The 19,964-nt window shown below is 46.9% G+C and overlaps 1 protein-coding gene across 7 annotated transcripts in view; it reads left to right on the forward strand.

Moving 5' to 3' along the window:
• Positions 1–19,964, forward strand: part of MYT1 (myelin transcription factor 1) — a 62,846-nt gene that overhangs the window by 8,833 nt on the left and 34,049 nt on the right. For all 7 annotated transcript variants that reach the window (XR_011699345.1, XM_071573023.1, XM_071573024.1 and 4 more), the window contains exon 2: positions 13,645–13,745. Coding sequence is in view for 3 of the 7 variants with exons in the window: in XM_071573023.1 (XP_071429124.1) it covers positions 13,645–13,745 (101 nt within the window). In the remaining 4 variants the exon portion in view is untranslated. The remainder of the gene's footprint in view (positions 1–13,644; positions 13,746–19,964) is intronic.

Below are 19,964 nucleotides of genomic sequence, written 5' to 3' on the forward strand. Positions count from 1 at the left end.
TAGAACCTCAAGAACTTTTAACATTGCATATTTGCTATGGACTCTTTTAGAGAAGGCACAAGCTGGAGTTGTAAGGAAAAATGGCCAAATATGCAACACAAAACTACTGGTTTTCTATTGTTGAGGTTGTTCATTCCCACAATGCTTCTGTGAGGCTTTGCTGTGGGTTTGCAGGAGGGGATGGAAAGGTCCAGACTAACAGCCTGGGACCTTGGTGTGTAATCTTGGTCTCTTTAAGCTGGAATTTGCCCTCTGAGGGGCTGTATTCTGATCAGCACTGGCTGCTTTCTAAAGCCATGCCTCCCTTCATGTTATGTGAGCCTTGGATGAGGCAGGAAACTGGTCCAGCAGTGCCCTGGATGGACCCAGCACTGGGAGCTGTGGCTGGTTTGGGGCAGATGCAACAAAAAAAACGGCAGATGTGGTTCTGGCTTGTTTACAGCTGAGTGTGGGAAGAGGATAAAGTCTGGGAGCATGGCTGGAGCTCCATCCCACCACACTGCTCCTCTGCTGCTCCCATCAGAGCATCCTGGTGTACCAAGTGCCACTCACACATTTGTATGTGACTCCAATGCCTGGTGTGTTTTATAGCAGCAAGAAATGAACTTAGCTGAGAAAGCTTGTGCAGGGAAGGGTGGTCTTGTGTGAAGGGAAATCGGGAAAGGAAATAGGGAATTCCCAACATAGTTTGGTTGAGGAAAGGATGGCTGATATCATCTTGTCCTACTAGCTGGGCTGTTTCAGCAGATCTCAGACTCCAGGCAGAATACTGAAGAGCCATGCTCTGCAACACTCTGCTTTTCAGTTTGGTTTGGTTTAGGGGAAAAAAAAGGAGGAAAAAATAATTTTCACCTAAATTAAAATACTTTTGATCTTTGTCTTTCATTGAACTTTTTGCTTCAGAGAGAATAGATTAATAAACACTTTCAAATGGAAAAACATAGTTTGGAAAGGTTCCCCTTTCATCTTTAAAACAGAGCTTTAATGCTAACCTGGGTATGAGCTGGCTGTGCCCCTGTTCCTTTTCTCTTGCCTTTTTTTATCTTGACAACAATAAATTTGCTTTTATTGTGATCATGCTGGCCTTTAGTGGTCACTTTTTATTCTTTCCTTTTTTTATTTTGAAGTCAGCACATTAAAAAAATCGCAATGTTATTTTAATCAGACCAAATGAAAGAGCAAATCAGAGCGAGAATTTTAATCTGCCCCAAGCAAAACTGCCTTGTACATCTGTCATGTTGGGATTAGTGGAACTCTTTAAAGAAGCTGAAGACTTTTTAAACAAAGTATTAAACATTTGTGACCTGATTTCCATTCTTACAATATTCTCATTAATAAGAGTGCAGGCTGAAAAGACATCTGTTAGGTCCTATTTGTTTTAAGAATATTAAAGGCTAATAAGAATATTGGAGGGTGGGAGTGCATGGGGGGGAATCTAAGTGTAATATTTAGAGCCAAAGCTCAAAGCTGCAGTTTTGCAAAGTGATTCTGGGCCTAACTTGGTTCAGGGTAGGGGGAAAACACAAATCTTGGTCATCAAGTTGGATGCACCATATTGTTGGTCTTGGTCAGTTTAGGGTGTTGGTGCTTGGGTGGAGCTTCTCTGCAGGCTGGGAGTTTTGCCTGAGTCTCTGTCCCTGCCTCAGGAGGGGAGAAGGGAAAACTCTGTCTTTCCAAGATAAAATTGAGGCTGCAGTGATACAGAAACAGAGATACAGCCTTAAATTGTACACAAATACAACTGGCATGTGTGTATCACCTGCACTCATCCAGTGCTGCCTTGGACCATCCAGAAAACAGTAGGGAGGGAGTGAGAATGTCCTTCTTGGGCTTGCTGCTGGTGTTTTGTTTGATGGGAAGGTAGTTAAAGTAAATGGCCCAGCTTGGACCCCTAAGGAAAAAATAAAGCCAGGCATGTGTTCGGTAAAGTACTCACTGAAAGAAACCTTCACTCTAAATGTGGGTATCTGGTTTAAGAGAAGGTTGCTGTCGACTGCAATCTTTGCATCTTGTTTATGCTTGCTGGGTAAAATATTAACTAAAGCATCTGAACATAAAGTTCTGGTGTGAAAGAATATCAGCAGGGGAGAGCCATATGGTGCCAGGCTGCTAACAAAATACCAAACGCTGGAGATTCCTTTCTGCAGAAGACTGAAAACTCTCGTTCCCATCCATAATACATGAGCTCACGCCTTTGATTACTCTAAACATTAATCCAAGCGGTACAGGCGTCTCTTTGGAGCTTACACAACTTAGGGCACGCAGTGCTCTTCCCCCCTCTTCCTTTACATAAAAGAAATCGATGTTGAGCTGTTAAGATACAAATATCCAATATGCTGTAAGACAATATGTTTCTGAAACTGCTGCGTAAGCTGCCTTTCCTCTAATTAAATATAAACTGCAGTAGGGACTCGGGTTTCTTCGTTTCATTGCTTGAAACTGTTTGGCAAGCATGTGGCTCTCCCTAGGACAGTATCTGTAGGTCAGGTGTGTGCCAGTTTTGGGGAAGCCTTTTGCTCCTCGTGGGTGCAATCAGAATCTTTCTGATGGATGCTGAGGACTGTAATCATTTCTCTGAACTGCAGCTCACGGGCACACTTACATGAGCACTCTCTGCAAGTCAAGAGTCAGGTGTATTCAGCACCAATGAATTCAAACCCCACATTAGGAGGATCCCCTGGTGAATATTATTAGAAGGTACAAGAGATGGCTCTGGAGGAGCTTTTATGCACACAGTATTTAAAAACCAAGGTATTGCTGGAAAAATCTATAGGTGACACTCTAAGCACTTTCATTTTTTTTTAAACAACCCCTTGAAACCAACAATTTGGTGTTGAATAACTTGTGCTTGTCACTGCCTCCTGAAGGTGGCTGGTTAAGGTTTGTGGGTGTTTAAAAACACCCACATAGTGCAGAGGAGCATCCCCTGCAGCTGCCTTTGGTTAACCCACATTTCAGAGCTGGAGCCTTTCCCTGCCTTTGGTGCTCTCCAGTCTGGGAGAGGCAGCACTGGGGGTTGGAAGGCAATGGCTGACTGGGAGGCCTGAGTTTGGGGCATTTAAGTCATCTCTTTGAGCTCTTGGACATCCAAACCTTGGAAGCACCTAAGGTTAACACTTAAATGCAGAATTAGGCTTTCCTCTTTCATCACTGACTTTTCCTGTTTTGGCTGTATGGGGCAATTCAGGGTGATGGGAAAGGATTTAAATCAAAGCTAAACCCCTATTGGCTGAAAGTCCAGTGAAAGTTTTGGAGCAGGGAAGGGGTGGATCTGTGACATTGTGTCCCAAGTGGAGGCTGCTCAGCTGTGCTGCTGGGCCTGATTTAAGCCAAAATCTGCCTTCTAAGGGAAGCCTTAATAAGCATGCCTGGGGTATGTCTGTTTGGTCTTTGCCCTACCCAAAATCCAGGTGCCTGTGTGGAAGTGAGAGGAAAAGAAATTAATTTCCTTCCCTGTGAAGGGAAAAAAAAATCTTTATTTGTAGGACACAAAAATCATTGGGTGGGTGAGATTCCAGGTAGAGTTTTCTTGACCAAAGTTAGCCCAACTTGAGAGGCTCTGCAGAGGGGCAGTTAGTTCATCCCTCTGAGAGCTGATGTTGCCATAAGCATGTCTGGAGTTCCAGCTTCTCCTGCTTTTGCATACGTTTGTCTTCCATAATTCTGAAGCTTTGCATCAAGCGAGCTTCTGGCAAGTGGAGTTAAAGGTTTGTTTGTTGCCCTCAATATTTTGATGTAATTAGTCAGTGAGCAACTTGCTGCTTTTACCCAGAGAAATGCGCTCTCCAAGAACACAAGTGACAGGAGAGGATTAATAGCCTTCTGGAGAGAGCTGCTCCTTTTTTATTAAAAAAAAAATGTTTTAAAAAAAAAGTGCCTGGGAGCAATGTTGTTGCTTTAAAAAAGAATGACATTCAAAACAGTTGCCTCTGCCTGCAGTGTCTCACAGAGCACAGGGTTGTCAGCTCCTCTCTCCCCAGAAACTTTCGGCTCCCTCCCATCATGGAGTGGCTTTCCCGGCTGCTGGGGAGGGAGGTGGCTCTGCCAGGTTGGCTGCTCCTGCTGCTCTCACCCTCTGAGCAGTGAGCGGTGCTGAGGACAGCAAGGACTCCCTGTTGGAAAGGGGAGGACTGTGAGAAAATGATTTGGAGGAGAGAAACATTTCTGACTTGTGGGGTATGAGGAACTGTGGGCTTTCCGTTCTCCTGTTTCAGTACTGGGAGAAAACCAGTGCAGCACAGTGGGCTCAGCCTGTGCCAGTGACTGGAACTGGGGATAAAATCTGCTCTGAGAGCAGTGCCCAGCTGCTGCCTCTTCCCTCCTCCCTGTTGTCCCTGAGTCATATTCCCAAGCAAGCAAAGGCTATAGGAAGGACAGAAAGGTATCACTCGTCTCTATTTAATTTCAATTACACAGAGCCTGCAGGAGTGCTCAGAGCAGTGCCAGCAGGGCTATAAACTTAACATATTTGATGATTCTCCTTTTCAGGCAAATGGTGCACAGCAGCCACCCCATTCAGCAGCAATAATCCTGGGGGCTGTGACGCTCTGGCTGGCAGAGCCACATGCTGCACTGGAGACTCCTGTTTATTAAGCTGACCCTTCAAAAGCTGTTAATTGCCTCATTTCATAGTGGGCAGTGGGGCACCCCATGTGTGCCCATGGTCTGAGGGCCTTGCAGAGGGAATGGGCTTTGTTTTGAGTGTGCTGAGCCCATGGCATGAGAGGGGATGCTGGTGGGGGCTGAGAGCCAGTGGGCGCTGAGCAAAGCTGCCTTGTGCCCCAGGGGAGTTGTTGCTGCGTGATGATCTCACCTCCTTTTATGCCTTATTGCTTCTGTCTCTCTGACTCCATATGACACACGCTTACGTGTCAGCTTTTCACTTCTTATATGGCAGCAGAGAGGAAAGGCTTAATATCATAAAGACAAGCTGGCAGCTGGGAAGTAGCCCATTTAGTCATCTAACTTTGCGTCAGAGGCACTGCCAGCCCCTTCCCTGGCTCTTCCAGGCAGCTTCTTGCTCTTCTGCCTGACCTGGTGTCACATGTGGTAGAAATCCTGGCCAGAAATCCACCTACTTGAGGAAAACCTCCAGTCCTGTGCTGAGGCCAAGAGGTTTTGTGTCCCTCAAACAGCTCTGTGTGACCAACTTGGGCCAACTTTGGGCAGAAACAATGTGGGGGTTTTGTTTTCAGCTTTTGTGAGTCTTTTGCAGTTCTGATTTTACCCAGAATCTACAGAGCTGAGGATAAGGTCCCACAGCAGATTCAAATTCAATTGGACTGTAACAATCACCACTGGGGCATCTCCAGAGGTTTGGAGTCCAGAAGAAACTCAGCTAAGTCTATGGGTGACTAAAATCACAGAGGAAAAAGCAGTTCATATTTGCCCTATTACTTCTACTCTCACTACATGCTGTGGAAATCTGTATTTGCTGATCAGAAGCAGATACTGAGCTGAATGCTGTGCTGCCCTGTCCCAGGAAGGTTGTCTTTAGCTGGCTTTTCTCCCTTGCTATTTCTGTATGCAAAGAATCTCATCTATTACCTTTCTTTTTTATATCTGGCTTCCCCCCAGTGTGCAGCCTTGTACCCTCCCCTGCCAGCCCAGTGCTTGGGCTCTCTTCCTCTTCTCTCTTGGGTTCCAAACTGATGAGAGAGCAGTTTGGATGCGGCGTGTCAAATACTTGAGCTGGATCAGTGCATCCTACTCAGTCTATTTGACATCCACCCATGCTTGGAGTACCTCCCTGTGTGGACCTAGAGCAGCTGTGAGGAAGGGAAGGCTTAGTTTTAGCAGCTACTGATTCCTCCTTTCACCCTTCAACTTGTTGGGGGTGGGTTTGTGCTACCAGTGTGGGGGGCGGGACAACCCTATCCCCATCCCCACAGGTGAGGAGATGCACACAGTGCTGGTGTGTGACTGCTGCTATGGGGGAGATGGAAGCAGCATTATGCTGCTCTCCCTGGAGTTTACCCTTCTCTCACCAGCTGGGAGAAATAGAGGTGAACTAGAGGAGTCTTGGAGCTGAAATCCTCTAGTCTTGTTTTATCCTCTGAATGCATCATCTCATTGTGGCTCTTCTTCAGCCACCCTTGTCATTGTTCATCTTCAGGTCCAGGAGTCCTAATGTTGTCCTGGAGCCCCTTTGTACAGAACAGATTCAAAATGCACAGACAGCCCTAAAGATCCTCCCAGGCCACCTTGGGTGGGGAAGGACATCCATGTCCAACACTGGCACTGCCAGTGGACACTCCTTGTGCCTGCTGTGCTCCCTCTGGCTTACACAGGTGGTTTTATTCTTCCTGAGGGCTCCTGTGCCTCAGCAGCACCATGAGAAGGGTTTTACAAGACCAAAGATACTCTTGTAACCTCACCCTGAGCCATCAGGTCTTGTCCTTCAGCAGGACACTGCTTGGATCTGCTTCCTTCCCACTGGCCCAAGACATGCTGATCCAAAACCATCTCTAAGAATTTATCTGCTCTGAATTCTCCTGCTGGTGTTTCGACACGTCGGCTCCACAGAGGCTTTCAATTTGGTATGAAAAGTAATTATTGCTGGGGTGCAGTTTAGCTGTTGTGTTTTACAGTGCTGGTAAGGTTAAAAGAAATAATAATAATAACATAAGAAAGACTCAGCCAGAGTAACTGCCTGCAACATGCTATTTGCATTTTTAAGGAAATACTTCTTTGAGACAGCTTGGGTGAAAGGTCGTCATTTGCATATAAATGGAAAAGAAAGTGTGTGATGCTGGAAGTTACATCTATATTATTTTCTCAGCAGTGAGCTGCTGTTCTGGAGATTAAGGGACGCGGCTTGCATTTGGCTTTTGTTGAATAGAGAAAGTACCAGGAAAGCCAAATTAGAACAAAAGAATGAGGGAAATGTGCAAGAAAAAAGAAGCAACATCACGTTTCTGGGAGATGCTCTCCTGCAAGCCTGACACCTCACACGCCTGTTTGCACACACGCTGGGCACAGGCAGATGAGTGTGGCTGGGCAGGGCTCCCTCTGTGTGCATAAAAGGATGGATGCTGGAGATGAAGCCAGTGGCAGGAGTGGTCCCTGCTGTGAATAAGTCTGGCAGAGGGAAGGATGCTGGCACTCATCATTTGGAAGTGATAAGCCAGGATTTGCTTGATATTTTATTTTCTTCTTTAATATTTTTATTTTTTCTTTTCATTCAGCCTCAAGTTTGTTTGGAGAGGAATTAATCAGCTGTCTTCAATTGCAGTAGGAACATTCACACTTATTGTCTGGCAGGGCAAAGGCAGGAGGCAGAGAAGTCCATGGCTGAGGTCTTGCTCTTGCCTTGGCGGCGGGATCTGCATTGCCTGAGAGCTTTTCCAGGCCCCGCTGCTGCCCTGGGCCTTGGAAACACTGAAGGAATTCTCTGGTGGAGAATCTCAGTGCTTTGTTTCACGTCTTGTTGGTGGCCTTGCTCACCACAGTCAGAGCAGCTTTGTGCTTTGACAGCTCCCCCATAGAGCTGGGGGAAAATGGGATGTTGAACAATGTTCACTCTTTAATCTTTTTGATCAATACTTAAGAACACTGTGCAGACAGCTGTGCTGCTCTGGGCACACAGCTTTTGTTCCTCTCTTGAGCAGTACACAAGTGGTACAAGGATGGAAGGTGAAAACCATCTTCTTTTATACCTTCTTCAGTGCTGTGTACTGTGCTGCTGCCACTTTGTAGAAAAAGAAAAAAAGACTCCAATAAAAAGTCTTATTAACTGGCCATGAACACCAGAGCATGAATATTGCTCTTAATGAGGAGAGGCTGCAGCCTCATTTGCTTCCCTGCATTGTAGGTGCACAAGGCTCCAGCTCCTGTGGTGCTGGGTGATGAATAGAAACAGGATGAAATGTTGGTCCTTTTCTAGAGCTCATCTTGGCGTGCAGAGGTGCTGGGAAGGGATGGAGAGAGGGCCACAGGTGAAGGACAGCAGCACAGCCATCACCAGGGTGTGGGGATGCTGTATCCCATGGCAAATTGTTCAGATCTTGAACCCGCTATTCAACCTCACCCCTGGGGGCTTTGCTCCCTCTTCAGGGAGCAGGTTTTCCTGCTTCTTCCCTTGGATTTGGGAAACTCGAATAATCTTGTGACTAAACCAGTTGCTCCGTGTTGTGTCTTAGGGCAACAGGGAAGGGATGATTTCTTTTTCCCATAAAGGACTTGAGAAAGAGTTCAAAAGCATCTAAAAGTGCCAGGTATGACAGGGCAAAGCATGGCTGAGGTGACCACAGGGGCTGACACAGCTGCCTGGGCAGAAGAGGCAGCTGATGGCATCAGAAGTAGGATGAGCCAAGGGGTGAGGTGGCACAGGGCTGGGAAGTAGGATGTGAGTCATTTGTGCTTCAGGCAGTGTTGGAGGAGGGAGCTGAGGCAGAGGATGCTCCCTGGGCTGCAGGAATTGCTGGAAGTAGAGAGGCAGGTTCTTGTGGCTGGAGATGCAGAAGCAGTAGCACTGTGCTAGCAGTGACCCATCCTCTTGCCCTTTGCCCAGTCAGATGGAAACCCTGGTGCTCCCCTCCTCTCTCCCGTGGCCCCAGGACTTGCAGAGCTGAGCAGGGCTGTGCTTGGCTGTTGGCACTGAACACCTTGGAGCTGTTCTAGTGCTGAGCTGGCTGCTTACTGTATCAGCAATGCACACTGTGCTGCAGAGCTCTGTTTGACAATGAAAGCACTAGGAAGGCTTGATCCTATTGAAATCAACCCCCTCCTTTCCTTTGGGTAAGGGGAAAATAAAAGGTCAGAGTGTGCATCACAATTTCATAACCTTTGATGTCACAGCATGTGGTTTGGTAGCAGGGTGGGTTAAGCCAGCATTGTGTGTTTGTTGGGGTAGTGGCACCACAAATTCAGCTCATTGATACAGTGAGTTGTTGGGTCTCTGAACAGCCATGCAGTGCAGCAAGGCACACTCTGGCTCTGTGCTTGAGAGAGTGGGCACGGCTGGGAGTGACAGGGGGATGAGGAAGAGTGAGCTCATGAGCAAACTTTGAGCTATGCAAACATAGTCATGGGGCCAGGTCCCTGCAGTTCAGCCCCAGCTTTATAGGAGGAAACAACTCACGACTTCTCCATTTCTCCTTTTACAGAGATTATAAACTCTTTGGGAGTTGTTCAGGTAAGCTCACCAGGTGAGAACTTCAAAGCTCAACATCCCCATTCCTGGAAGTGTTCAAGGTCAGGTTGGAGAGGGCTTGGAGCAGCCTGGTCTAGTGGAAGGTGTCCCTGCCGATGGCAGGGGGTTAGAACCAGATGATTTTTAAGTTCTTTTCCAAACCAAAACATTCTGTGGTTCTATGATCTGCCTGGTGATTGCCCAGCTCCTCTCCAAACATGATAAAGAAAAGTATCTTTAGGTCAGCAAGTGAACAAAGAACAGCCACAATCTAGGCGGCTATGCTATGTCTCCCATCCATACATCCCACCTTAACTGATTATTAAATCATATTTTCTGATAAGTATGAGATGTAATATCTATTACACAGCTGTTAAACCTCAATTAATATGTTTTAATGATCAGTCGTTTACTGTGCAATATACAATTAACATCCGGTATTAGATCTTAAATTAAATGCGTGTTTGGGAAGTGAAATTTGCAGCACTGAACGTCGCCGTGCCACAGTAAACAGTGATAATTGCCTCAAAGAGACTGGATTTCTGTGCCCTGAGAGGGGGTTAGACCAACATTTCTGGCACTGGAGAACAATGAAGGAGAATTGTTAGAGAATTTGGGTTCTACTTCTCAGTGTATTTTGATCCCTATAGAGGGTTTACTTCATTTCCCTTGAAAAAAGCACCCTGATTTAGAGCTGCTGTGCATGTGAGAAGGTTGAGCTCTGTGGGGTACCAGCTCAGAGGGGTCTTTTCTTGGCAAGAGTTGGGCAGGAGCACGGGACAATCATGTGCTGAGTCCTGGGGGCTGTGCAAGGGGATTCAGTGCTGCAGTTTGGATCTGAGACTGAAGCCTTAAATCAAGTTTGATTCCTGTTTCCTGCCAGGAGAAAGGACCTCCCTCACTGCACCGTGGGTTTGGGGCCATGCAGGGAAGCAAATTCAGCTCTTGGCGTTCTCCAGGCATGGCTGGTGGCCACAGAGCTGTGTGTGTGGGCAATGCTCTGCAAAATGACAATTACAGAATCATTTCAGTTGAAAGGGACCTTAAATATCATCTTGTTCCACCCCTCTGCCATGAGCAGGGACACCTTCCTCTATAGTAGGATGCTCCAAGCCCTGTTCAACCTGGCCTTGAACACTTCCAGGGATATGCTATCCATATTTTCTCTGGGCAACCTGTGCCAGTGCCTCACACCCACAGAATAAAGAAATTCTTCCTAACAGTGAATCTAAATCTCTCCTCCTTTTAGGTTAAAATGATTTCCCCTTGTCGTATCACTATTTGCCTATGTCAAAAGTTGCTCTCCCTCTTTTCTATAAAATGCAGGGGCTGGGCAGCCAGCAGTGCAGAGGGATGTGGGGGTCGAGGAGTGGCTTCTCCCACTTAGAGAAGTTGTAAAATTTGGGTTTGATTGGTTTTTTAATTATTTCAATTCACATGAGAGATGGGGACCAAAATGCTCCCTCTGATTCCTGACGCTGCTGCTGTATCTGCTCTGAGAAGTGAGCCCACATTGTCTGGCAGGACACTGAAGGACCCAGCCTGTTCTCAGCGTGCTGCTGCCTTGTTAACACAGCATTCACCTTTCCTGTAAAAAATTGTCCTGAACAAAGATGAAGAAAAATCTTTCTCCCTTCCTTTTGCTTTTGTCACACTTGGGGGAGCAAATGAAGATTGATAAGTTTTTTCTCCTAGTCTTTCACTTTAAATATGTGGTGATGCATCTTATTAGGAAAGGAGGCCTTCACTCCCCATCTTTTCTCTACAGAACCTTCCTCTCACTCCATCACTTCACTGCAGCAGGTGCAACCTCTGCTGAGCTTTGAAGACAGGGTGGTGCTGCAAATGTGGCTCCCCTGGCACTGTAAGGATGTGTGGGAGCAGGTTACCACCCAGGCAGCCCCCTCCTGCAGCATTCTGCCTCATTTGCTATTCACCCTCACTCCAAAGCTTCCTATGAGGTTTTTTGTGTTTATTTTTGGGGGAATTTTCTGCCATTCTTTAGAAGGTTTAATTTTTTTTTCCTGGAAAATCAATGCTTTCTTTGTAAGTGGAAAGTAAAACACACATGTCTGATTAACACTCAGAATTGCTGTGGTCTCCCTCTCAGGTTTCCACATCTTCTTGTTTGGGGTTGATGAGAGTGACCCAAATGTTTTACAGAACTTGCTCTTAAGTGCCAGGATTGTACACAACTTGCAGTGCTTTGGTTCATAGCACACTTTTCTCTGTAGACAATCCAGAAGGAGAGAAGGGGACAAATAGATTGAAGGTTTGGCAAAGAACATCATTTGGAAGAGGATGGTTGTGGATTGTCATCAATATTGATGGGGAAAAGTAGCCCATCTAAGACTCCAGTGTGTGTGCTCCAGAGCTGACTGGGTGGAGGGTACTGAGGAAAGGAGTTGGTAGGAAAAAGCTGTGGATTTTCTTTGGGATGTGAACACCAGGCAGTGACCCATTATACCAGCTGAGCATCCAGATTATTTTCCAAGGGGGAGTGGATGCAAGTGCTCCCAGCTGTAAGCTTTGGCTATCCCAGTTTGGTGCCAGAAGGGGACCCCAGAATATGCCATTAACTCCAGGATCTGCTTCCCATGGGCTAAAACTCATATTTCAGGCAATATCCCCCAGCTCCTCTTGGGTGGCCCAGGTAGGGGTTAACAGACATGTCCTTCACATAAGCAGTGAGATTTGTTTCTGCTGAACCCAGGATCTGAAGGGAGGTGGAAAAGGCAGAGCCAGCAGTGCAAGCTGATCCTCTCCGGAGACCAGATGCATTTAAGCAGCACGGAGTGGAGGAAATCTGATTCCAGTGTTGACAGAGCTGCCTTGGCCATCTGAACTGGGCTGGGCAGAGGGACTGGAGCAGGCAGGAAGGTGCTGAGCTGTGTGACCAACACAGCTTTAACCTGGCTGTGGCTCCTTGCCCCAACACAGTCCCTTCCCCTCTTGCTGAAAGGGGTGAAAATACGGGAGGTTTGGATGGGGCCTGTGGGAAGGACAAGCTGGCACTTTGAGGCAGATTAATCCATGGCAGCTTCCAGAATTCACCCTTAGCCTATGACTTAGGCACACATGAGAAAACAGGCCCCAAAAGGATGAGTCTGCATACAAGTTGCTAATTTTTTTCTCCTCAGAGTTGAATCTCACGAGCTCTCAAATTTTCAAAAATCTTCAAAGCTATCTTTGGGGTTATCTGGCATCTGAGATCCATTGTTTCTATAGTTTAACCCACTCTCTGTTCCTGACCCCACTGCATCCTGCTTTAAAACGTGCTGCTTGGGAGAAGGATGCTCAGGGAAATGCTTCAGATGAGCAGGCAGGCTGTACTGACCTATGAATGTGCTATTGAAACATCTTTATTTCTTCTTATTTGTTATTTTTCCCCTTCTGTTCTCCTTTCTTCTGTCCCTTTCTCAGTTCTTTCCCTCATTTTGCTTGGTTTTAATCATCTGCCTGGCCATCTGTGCCTCCCCATTCCCTTTCCTCGGAGCTTCTCCAAAGCAGAAAAACGTTTCAGCAAGTCCTGAATTTTGCCTCCAAACCCTGTGCCTTTTCTTGGGCCAGTGTTTCAGACAGGGTTTGGAGTCTCTAACACGATGATTCTCCCGTGAAAATGCAGGAAAGTCCCCTCAGCTGCCCTCTTGCCTTCAGAGCAGCTGTTTAAGGACAAATACATAAAGATGACTTTCACAGTGACTTATCTCAGGCACTATCTTTAGGATCAAATTATTCCAGTCTTTTTCATGTACTTATTCTTGCAAGAGTGCTGTGGGAGTTACTGGTTGTTCTGTAGCATCTTGTAGAGGGAGAACAGGCACAGGCAGCGGAGGAGTCAATTCCCTAGAGATTTTCTGTGTGCTCTCCTAAAAGCTGTTTTGTGGCAGAGCAAATCCAAAGTTGCTTGGCTGGTGTCCTAAAGAAGCCACCTATTACAGGGAACACACGCCTTCCACAGGTTTCCTTTAGCATGTCTGAACCTTCTCTCTGTTTTTCCTGTCTTTAAGATCATTCCAAAAACAAACTTCAAGGTGAGAAATGACCCACTCTGCAGATTCTGATGCCAGAGAGAGTGGCCAGGGAAACCTGTGTGGGGACAACTCTCTACAGGCAGAGATGCCCATTTACTGTTGCTTTGGCAAAGATTGAAAATTAGTTTCACCTCTGGAAAGAGGAGAGAGTGTAAAGGGAGAAACCCTCTGCCAGCTGCCATGGGCAACACGAGGTGCCCAGCCCACCAGTTAATAGTGTGTTTTCCAGCTGAGGACTGAGCTGAGCAGTGCTGCAGGGTTTGGGGTAGGCTGAGGGTTCAAATTCTTCACGGTTGGGGCTCTTGGCCTTGGTGTGGCACTGTGGGGTCCTGCTTGGGGCATGGAGACCCTGAGGATTTGCATGGCCATTAAAGAAAGCAGGGAATAATTATTGCATTTTCACCTCTGGTTGATGCTGCTGTTGGGGTGCTGGGCTGACTCTGGGTCCTGACTCCATGTTCCTCTTTCCCTCCCCAGAAAATGAGTTTCGGGGTGAGCTGCTGAATCAGAGGTGGACCTGTGGAGAGAAGATCAGCAGCTGCGAGGGAGCCACCAGCCTGCACGGCACACACATCAAGGTGAGCACACAAGCATTTACTTTTTTGGGACAGTGATCCCCCCACCCCATGTGCTGGCCATGAGATGAGGGCCATGTGCTGCTCCAGTCCATCTGGACCACCTAGTCCAGGGGAGATGGAGCCTTTCCTGTACCCAAAGTGATGGGCAGGACTTGGAAGTCTCTGTCTCCTTGCTACAGCCAAACCTCCTGTATGGTGAATCCGGGCAGGGAGGGCTTCCAGCTGTCAAGAGTTGGCTTTGAGTCCAGATATTTAAATCCCTGCCTTCCTCTCTAGTGCCATCCTTCAAGGGTGGCTCAGATGTGGGTATTTAGGTCACTCCCAGGCCTGTTAAAATAGGCCCTTTCTCCAAGGCGCCGGCTGGTCGGAAGGAGCCCCTTGAACACCAGGTGAAGCTGTGGAGCCTTTGGAGGGGACAAGCGAGGCATTCATTCCTGCTGGGACCCCGGACAGCTCCTGGGGCTCAACAGAGCCACTCATTTACTGCTGCAGCTGTGGCTGATGAAAGAGGTACAGCCAAAGCTGTCAAACCTCCTGGCAGATTCTCTGCCAGCAAATTAGGAAGCTTTAATTAAGCACAGAACTGGGCTGCTCACTACATAAATGGTGCTTCCTGTCCTTTTTTGGCCTCTCAGTAGTGAAGCACCATCTCCAATGGGTGGATGGACCCATCTGGGTAGTGAAGAAACTTCCTTGGGTGACTGATGCTACCGACCCTTCCTGTATCCCCAAATAAACCAAACCCTGGGAAAACCCCAAGCCAGCAAAATCCACTCCTAAACCCCATCCTTCTCTGCTAACAAGCTGTCAGCTGCACACAGGTGTCGCCAGGAAAGCTCACACCTTCTTAGAAAGCAGAGTAAGCAGTTGTTGCTATATTTAAAATGAGCCCAATTAAGGCTTTTCTATTGAACCTGCCAAATAAGCACTTAGATTAGATTTTATAAGATTGTCGTATGTTAATAAAGTAATGATTACAAAAGGTAATATTCCCAGTACCTGGTGCTCATCTAGTGCTCTGCCTCTGACAAGCACATCATGAATATTAACCATTTCTTGCAATCCCCAGCTCTGCTTATGTGTGCTTTAACTGGGTAGTTGGTTTGAGGGGGAGACAAGGAGATGAGGAGGGGGAGTCTGGAGGGAGTCTGGATATTGTGTTTGTTTGGAGCCCTCTTACCTCATGGGGGGAGAGGTCTTGATCCCTCTCTAACCTTTGGATCTGCACTGTGTGCACACACTTGCACCTACATGTGTTGTCATAAATACATATTGTATTTTATGTAGTTTTTCATGCCAGTCACAGCTCGTAATCCACAGGATGTGCAGTGGTGAAGGACAATGGGATGTGGGGCACGTTTACTTATTTATTTTTGCCTCTAAAGAAGTCCAGGCATGGGATAAAATTTCCCATGACAGGTTTGAAATGAGATCTCTGCGGTGCTGGGGAGAGCTGATTTCTGCGTGGAGCCAGCCGAGCCCATCCACATGGATGCTCCTGGACCATGGTGTCTGATGGCAAAATGAATCTTTGTCTCCCAAATCTTTGCTAGCTGGGGTGCAGCTGAATAGCAGGCAGGTTGTTGGTGAAGGCTGACTGCTGTCAGGACAAGTAGAGCTAATGGTGGTGGGATCACCAGAGCCCACCCCGTGGACAAGCACTGGATATTTTGTCCTCTTTGGAGAGATACACGTAGCTCACTTCAACAATCCCCTCACATTGTGCCAATCAGGGACAATTTTATAGAAAAGGCAGCTTATTACCGAGGTGGAAAACAATAAGGATAAAGCACTACAATTTATTTTTTCCCCCATCTTCCCTACCCCTCCTCTTCTGGTGTGAGAGCCATCAGCACGTATGGAGCCACTTGGGTCTCCCTGGCATTGGGATTGCGTGTTGTAGCACTTCAAAACAGTCAAGAGGAAAGTGTATGTCAGCTTAAACCGCAGCGTATGAAATCCCCCAGCCTCACGCGTGGCTGTCAGTGCTGCGGAGGCACACGGTGCAGCTGCGGCTGTGGCAGACGCGATGCTCAGGAGCAGCTTTTCTGCTCCGCTTCCCTCGCGTGGAGGATGCGCTGCCATCACCGCAGAGCATCGGCGCTCGGGAAGCGTCTCACTCGCAGCGTTGGGTGCCCCTCGTGGGGGTTGGAGCCTTCCTGCAAACGCAAACTGACAGCGCGGCTTCAGGAGGATGTTTGTGACACAGCTGGAGTGTTGGACTCGAGGTGGGTACAAGCTGTGGCTTTGCGTCTAAACATATCAAGGAAAAATCCACCCCCGCCCAGACTCCAAGCCCGGGAACACCGCGCAGGGTGTCCTTTCCTGGAAGCAGTCAGAGCAAAAGGCAGGCGGGAGTTTATTCAGCCGAGGACAGGACTCACAATAGGTGGAATGTCAGAAGGATTTAAATCAAGCAGCAAGGAAGACCCTAAAGAAAGAAGAGGGGAAAAAAATGCTCCTAATCTCAGAGTGTGGTTATAAAATAGCAGCTGGGAGCTACTATTAAGCCTTTTTTTTTAAAGTAGTGGCACACTGTTGATCAAGGGTATTTCTTCCTCCATCACTATTTACCTATTTAATTAAAAATTCACAGCTAGAGACAGTCCAGCAGGATGAAACACTCTTCATTTTCTGCAATGACCAAAGATGCCATGGCACTTGCAGAGAGCAAGGGATAGAAATATGGAGACCCAAATCAAGGTTTCTACACCCATGTTCAGCCTGCAACAGCCAAGGAGAAGGAATTCCTGATAGGGTGGGGGAAAACCCCTCCAAAAAAAACAGAGAGGAGAAATCAGGACAGGCCCTTCATACCCATCCTCACCAGCTGGTGGGAGCTGAAGGGCAGTTTTGCTGCCTTTTCCCTTGAGAAGATAATCAAGAGGCTCTGGGAGAGGGGGAGGACTAAGCAGAAAACTACTTTTCAACAATCCTGTAGGAAAAATGTCATTACTTCTGGCATTTTCCTTCTGCTGCTAGGCAAATGTAAGTTCGAGGGTTTTTTAAACTAAAAATAGAGGCTCTATGTGTCTGTCTGTCCCTCTAAAACTCAGACGCAGCTTCTTGCAATTGGCATTTTGCTACATCCACAAATAAGCATCGATGGAAGCTCTGATGCTTTTGGTGTAAAATAAATATTCCCGCTGAATCCTCATCTCCCTTTGTCCAGCTGAAGGCTTTTTCAGCATGTTTATTTTCTCTGAGCTCCGTGGTGCTCTTGAATACATATAAAGTATTACTGCTGACCCGGGGGAATTTCAGCAGGGCCCTTAATGGCATAGATTTGCATAGAGCTTTCGAAGCCCAGGCACACCTGGGCATCAGCACATGGTGGGCTCCCAGTGGGTTTATGTTCTGTTATGTCCCTTGGTCTCCCCTTGGAGAGAAAATGTATATTAAGATAAGAAGGAAAAAAAATATCAACCCTGTAGGTACCCCATAAAATGAAACTTCAGACCTATGTTGTATTGCTGACTTGGCAGCAGAACAAGACCTTTTCTGTAGAATCAGGCTGTTAAAATTCACACTGTACTCAGGTTAAACTCTTTTCTAACTTTATCTGCCTGAACCTCATTGATTTAGATTTGCAGTATTGACACATCATCATTATACCTTCTATTCTAGTCATGTCGGGGAGCTCCTTAGTGTTGGGTAAACACATGGTGGCACAGTGTGGGGGATATTTCTTCCCTTTAGAGAGAAAAGGGAGGAAAAAAGGGAACTCACAGATGAAATAGTGTTCCCAAGGGTACCTTGATTGTCAGTGGCAGAACTGAATCCTGAAGCAAGTATCCAGAGATCCAGTGCAGGGTCCTTTCCTATAGCATTGGGTTAGGAAACTTGCTAGATGCTTATTTTAGTTCAGTCTTAGAGATAACCCATTGAAAAGTGAGGAGGAGCAGAATAAAGCTCTGTCTTTCCTAACTGGACTAACATGCCTATGGCTGACATTTGGTAGCAATAATTTTATTTGCAGGTTTCCCTTTGGCTTGCTTTGTTTTCATTCAGAGTTAAAACAGTAAGAGTGAAATCCAGACAGCTTCTCAGCCTGCTTGTTATGAGAACTAGGGAGAGACCTAACGAAAACAGCCTGTTGGTCTCCAGGACTGCAAACATGCACTGTGTGACCTGATATTTTGCGTTAAAATGATCTGTCCAGAGGGCTTCTGGCTGAGAAAGCAACAATAAAGGACAGTGGTTTCATGTAACCTTCCTGCATTTGAGCCTGATACCACGGAGGCTCCTGAAGCTCAGTCATGGCTCTGCCAGTTATTTAAGTTGCCTGGGAGGAGCAGAAGTTGAGCTCTGAAATGGATCTTATTCCTGGTGTTTCTGCACTTTGGTGGGGAATGAGGATTTTTGAGGATGATGCTGCTGTTTCTTTAAGCTGAGGAAAGGAGCCTGATGGTAGAAAACAGAGTCTGGGAGAGCAGGGCCCACTCCATCCTGCCTGTGATGCCAGTGACATACATGTACAGCAGTGAGGCAGTGACAAGTTCTCTAAACAAGTAAAAGGGTCTTCCTGATGGGGAAACACCCCCCAGTAATTTAAGAGTTGTTAGGTGGATTTTTTTGGGTTTTTTTTTTTTTTTGTACAGTAGGCCAGGCAAGGCAGCCTACAGGGTTTTTTCATTCTTTGCTCCTCAGCAAAGTTTTCGTCTCCAGCAGTCCCTTCCAGCTCTAATAATTCTATAATTCTGTGGGTCTGTTCCTGTCTTAGGTGGCTCCTGTCTCCATTGCCCATGTGGTGACTGAGTGTGTTTCTGTCTTCCCAGGGCATTTGACCCTGGCTTGAAAGAGGTGTGGAAGGCAATGGAAGGAATTACTTTGAGGTGCTGTGGTGTAGAGAGGAGCCTGGATGTTAGCTCAGATGTGATACTTAATTTCCTGGAGACAAACATGACATGAAATGGGATTTTCCCCATTTATGGACCTCCCACTTTTATAGACAAGCAGCTTGACTCCTTTCCCACTACCTGTCCTTGAAGGATGGGCTTAAGAAAAATGAAATTTTGCTTTGCTTTCCATGCTGGCCCTGTGGCCTCTTTGTTTTGGCCAGAGCTGGCTGCTTGCAGGTGATGCCCATTGCTCTTCCCTCAGCCTGACCTCCTCTGCCACTTTGAATAACCGACCTGCAGGAAACTCACATTGTCAAGGCACCAGCCCAACATGTGCCAATCCCCTGAGAGATCTGTTGGAAAAAAAAAAAAAGAAAAAAGGAAAAAAGAAAAAGCCCCCTCTGAAATTCCTTTTGGTTGGAGGCTCCCAGCAATCCAAGGTATTAGTTGTATTGTGGCGTGCAGCGGCATTAGGGAGCGAGCTCAGCACGCGCTGATGTTGAAAGGCTCATAAATGTAATGAAGTCCCTGTGACACCTGCTCCTCTCCACACTTTAAACGTGAGCCATTGGTCCACAGGGAACCAGGGCTTTAAAAATACAAATTATAGTAATTGTCTGCTGTGTTATTGGGAAGATTGTAATAAACGTGGAGCGCAACACTGCAGTGCCATGAGCTGAATGCTGACAGGATGCATAAATTGCTCCAGGTTTTGATTGCCCCCAACACTTTTTTTTTCTTTTTTTTTTCCTTTTCTCTCCAACCTCCCTATCTAACAAATCACATAAATCATTGCATGCTAACACTGAATTTCTGGAGGGCAGAAAGGAGAGAGGCACTTGGGGAAACTTCATTCCTCCCCTCTGAGGAGGTTTTAGCTGTGCTGCCATATGGGCTTGGTCCCCTCTCCCTGCCTTTTTGCTGCCTCCAAACACCAGTGGAAGCACCAAGCAGTGCATCCTTTGAGGGTGAGGTTCCCTGGCCTCTCCTGCTGGGGACTGTGAGCAGTATCCACCAAGGAAGGGGTTTAAAGTGCATATAGGGATGCAGGGCACAAATCATACCTGCATCATTCCTACTGCCAGCAGAGCAACACAAGCTCTGCATACATGTCCCTTCCTGCCCCTTGGCCAGGGGGAGCAGCTACTGGTGCCCCTGCTCTGTCAGGGGTGCTGGAGGGTTTGCCATGGAACCTCCACATTTGGAGTTGGCATAGGAGCCATTTCATTCCTTCTCTAATGGGCTTTGTAGAGGATTTTCTGAAGTCATTTTGTTAGTCTTATGTCAAGTGCCACTTGTAAGTTGTCCTTTCCCTCATTTTTCTCTCTCCTTCTCATTGAGGAAATGTCCCACATGGCAACACTGAAGAAAAATCCAA

Source organism: Pithys albifrons, chromosome 18 (genome assembly GCF_047495875.1).
Source record: "Pithys albifrons albifrons isolate INPA30051 chromosome 18, PitAlb_v1, whole genome shotgun sequence".
NCBI classification, from domain to species: domain Eukaryota; kingdom Metazoa; phylum Chordata; class Aves; order Passeriformes; family Thamnophilidae; genus Pithys; species Pithys albifrons.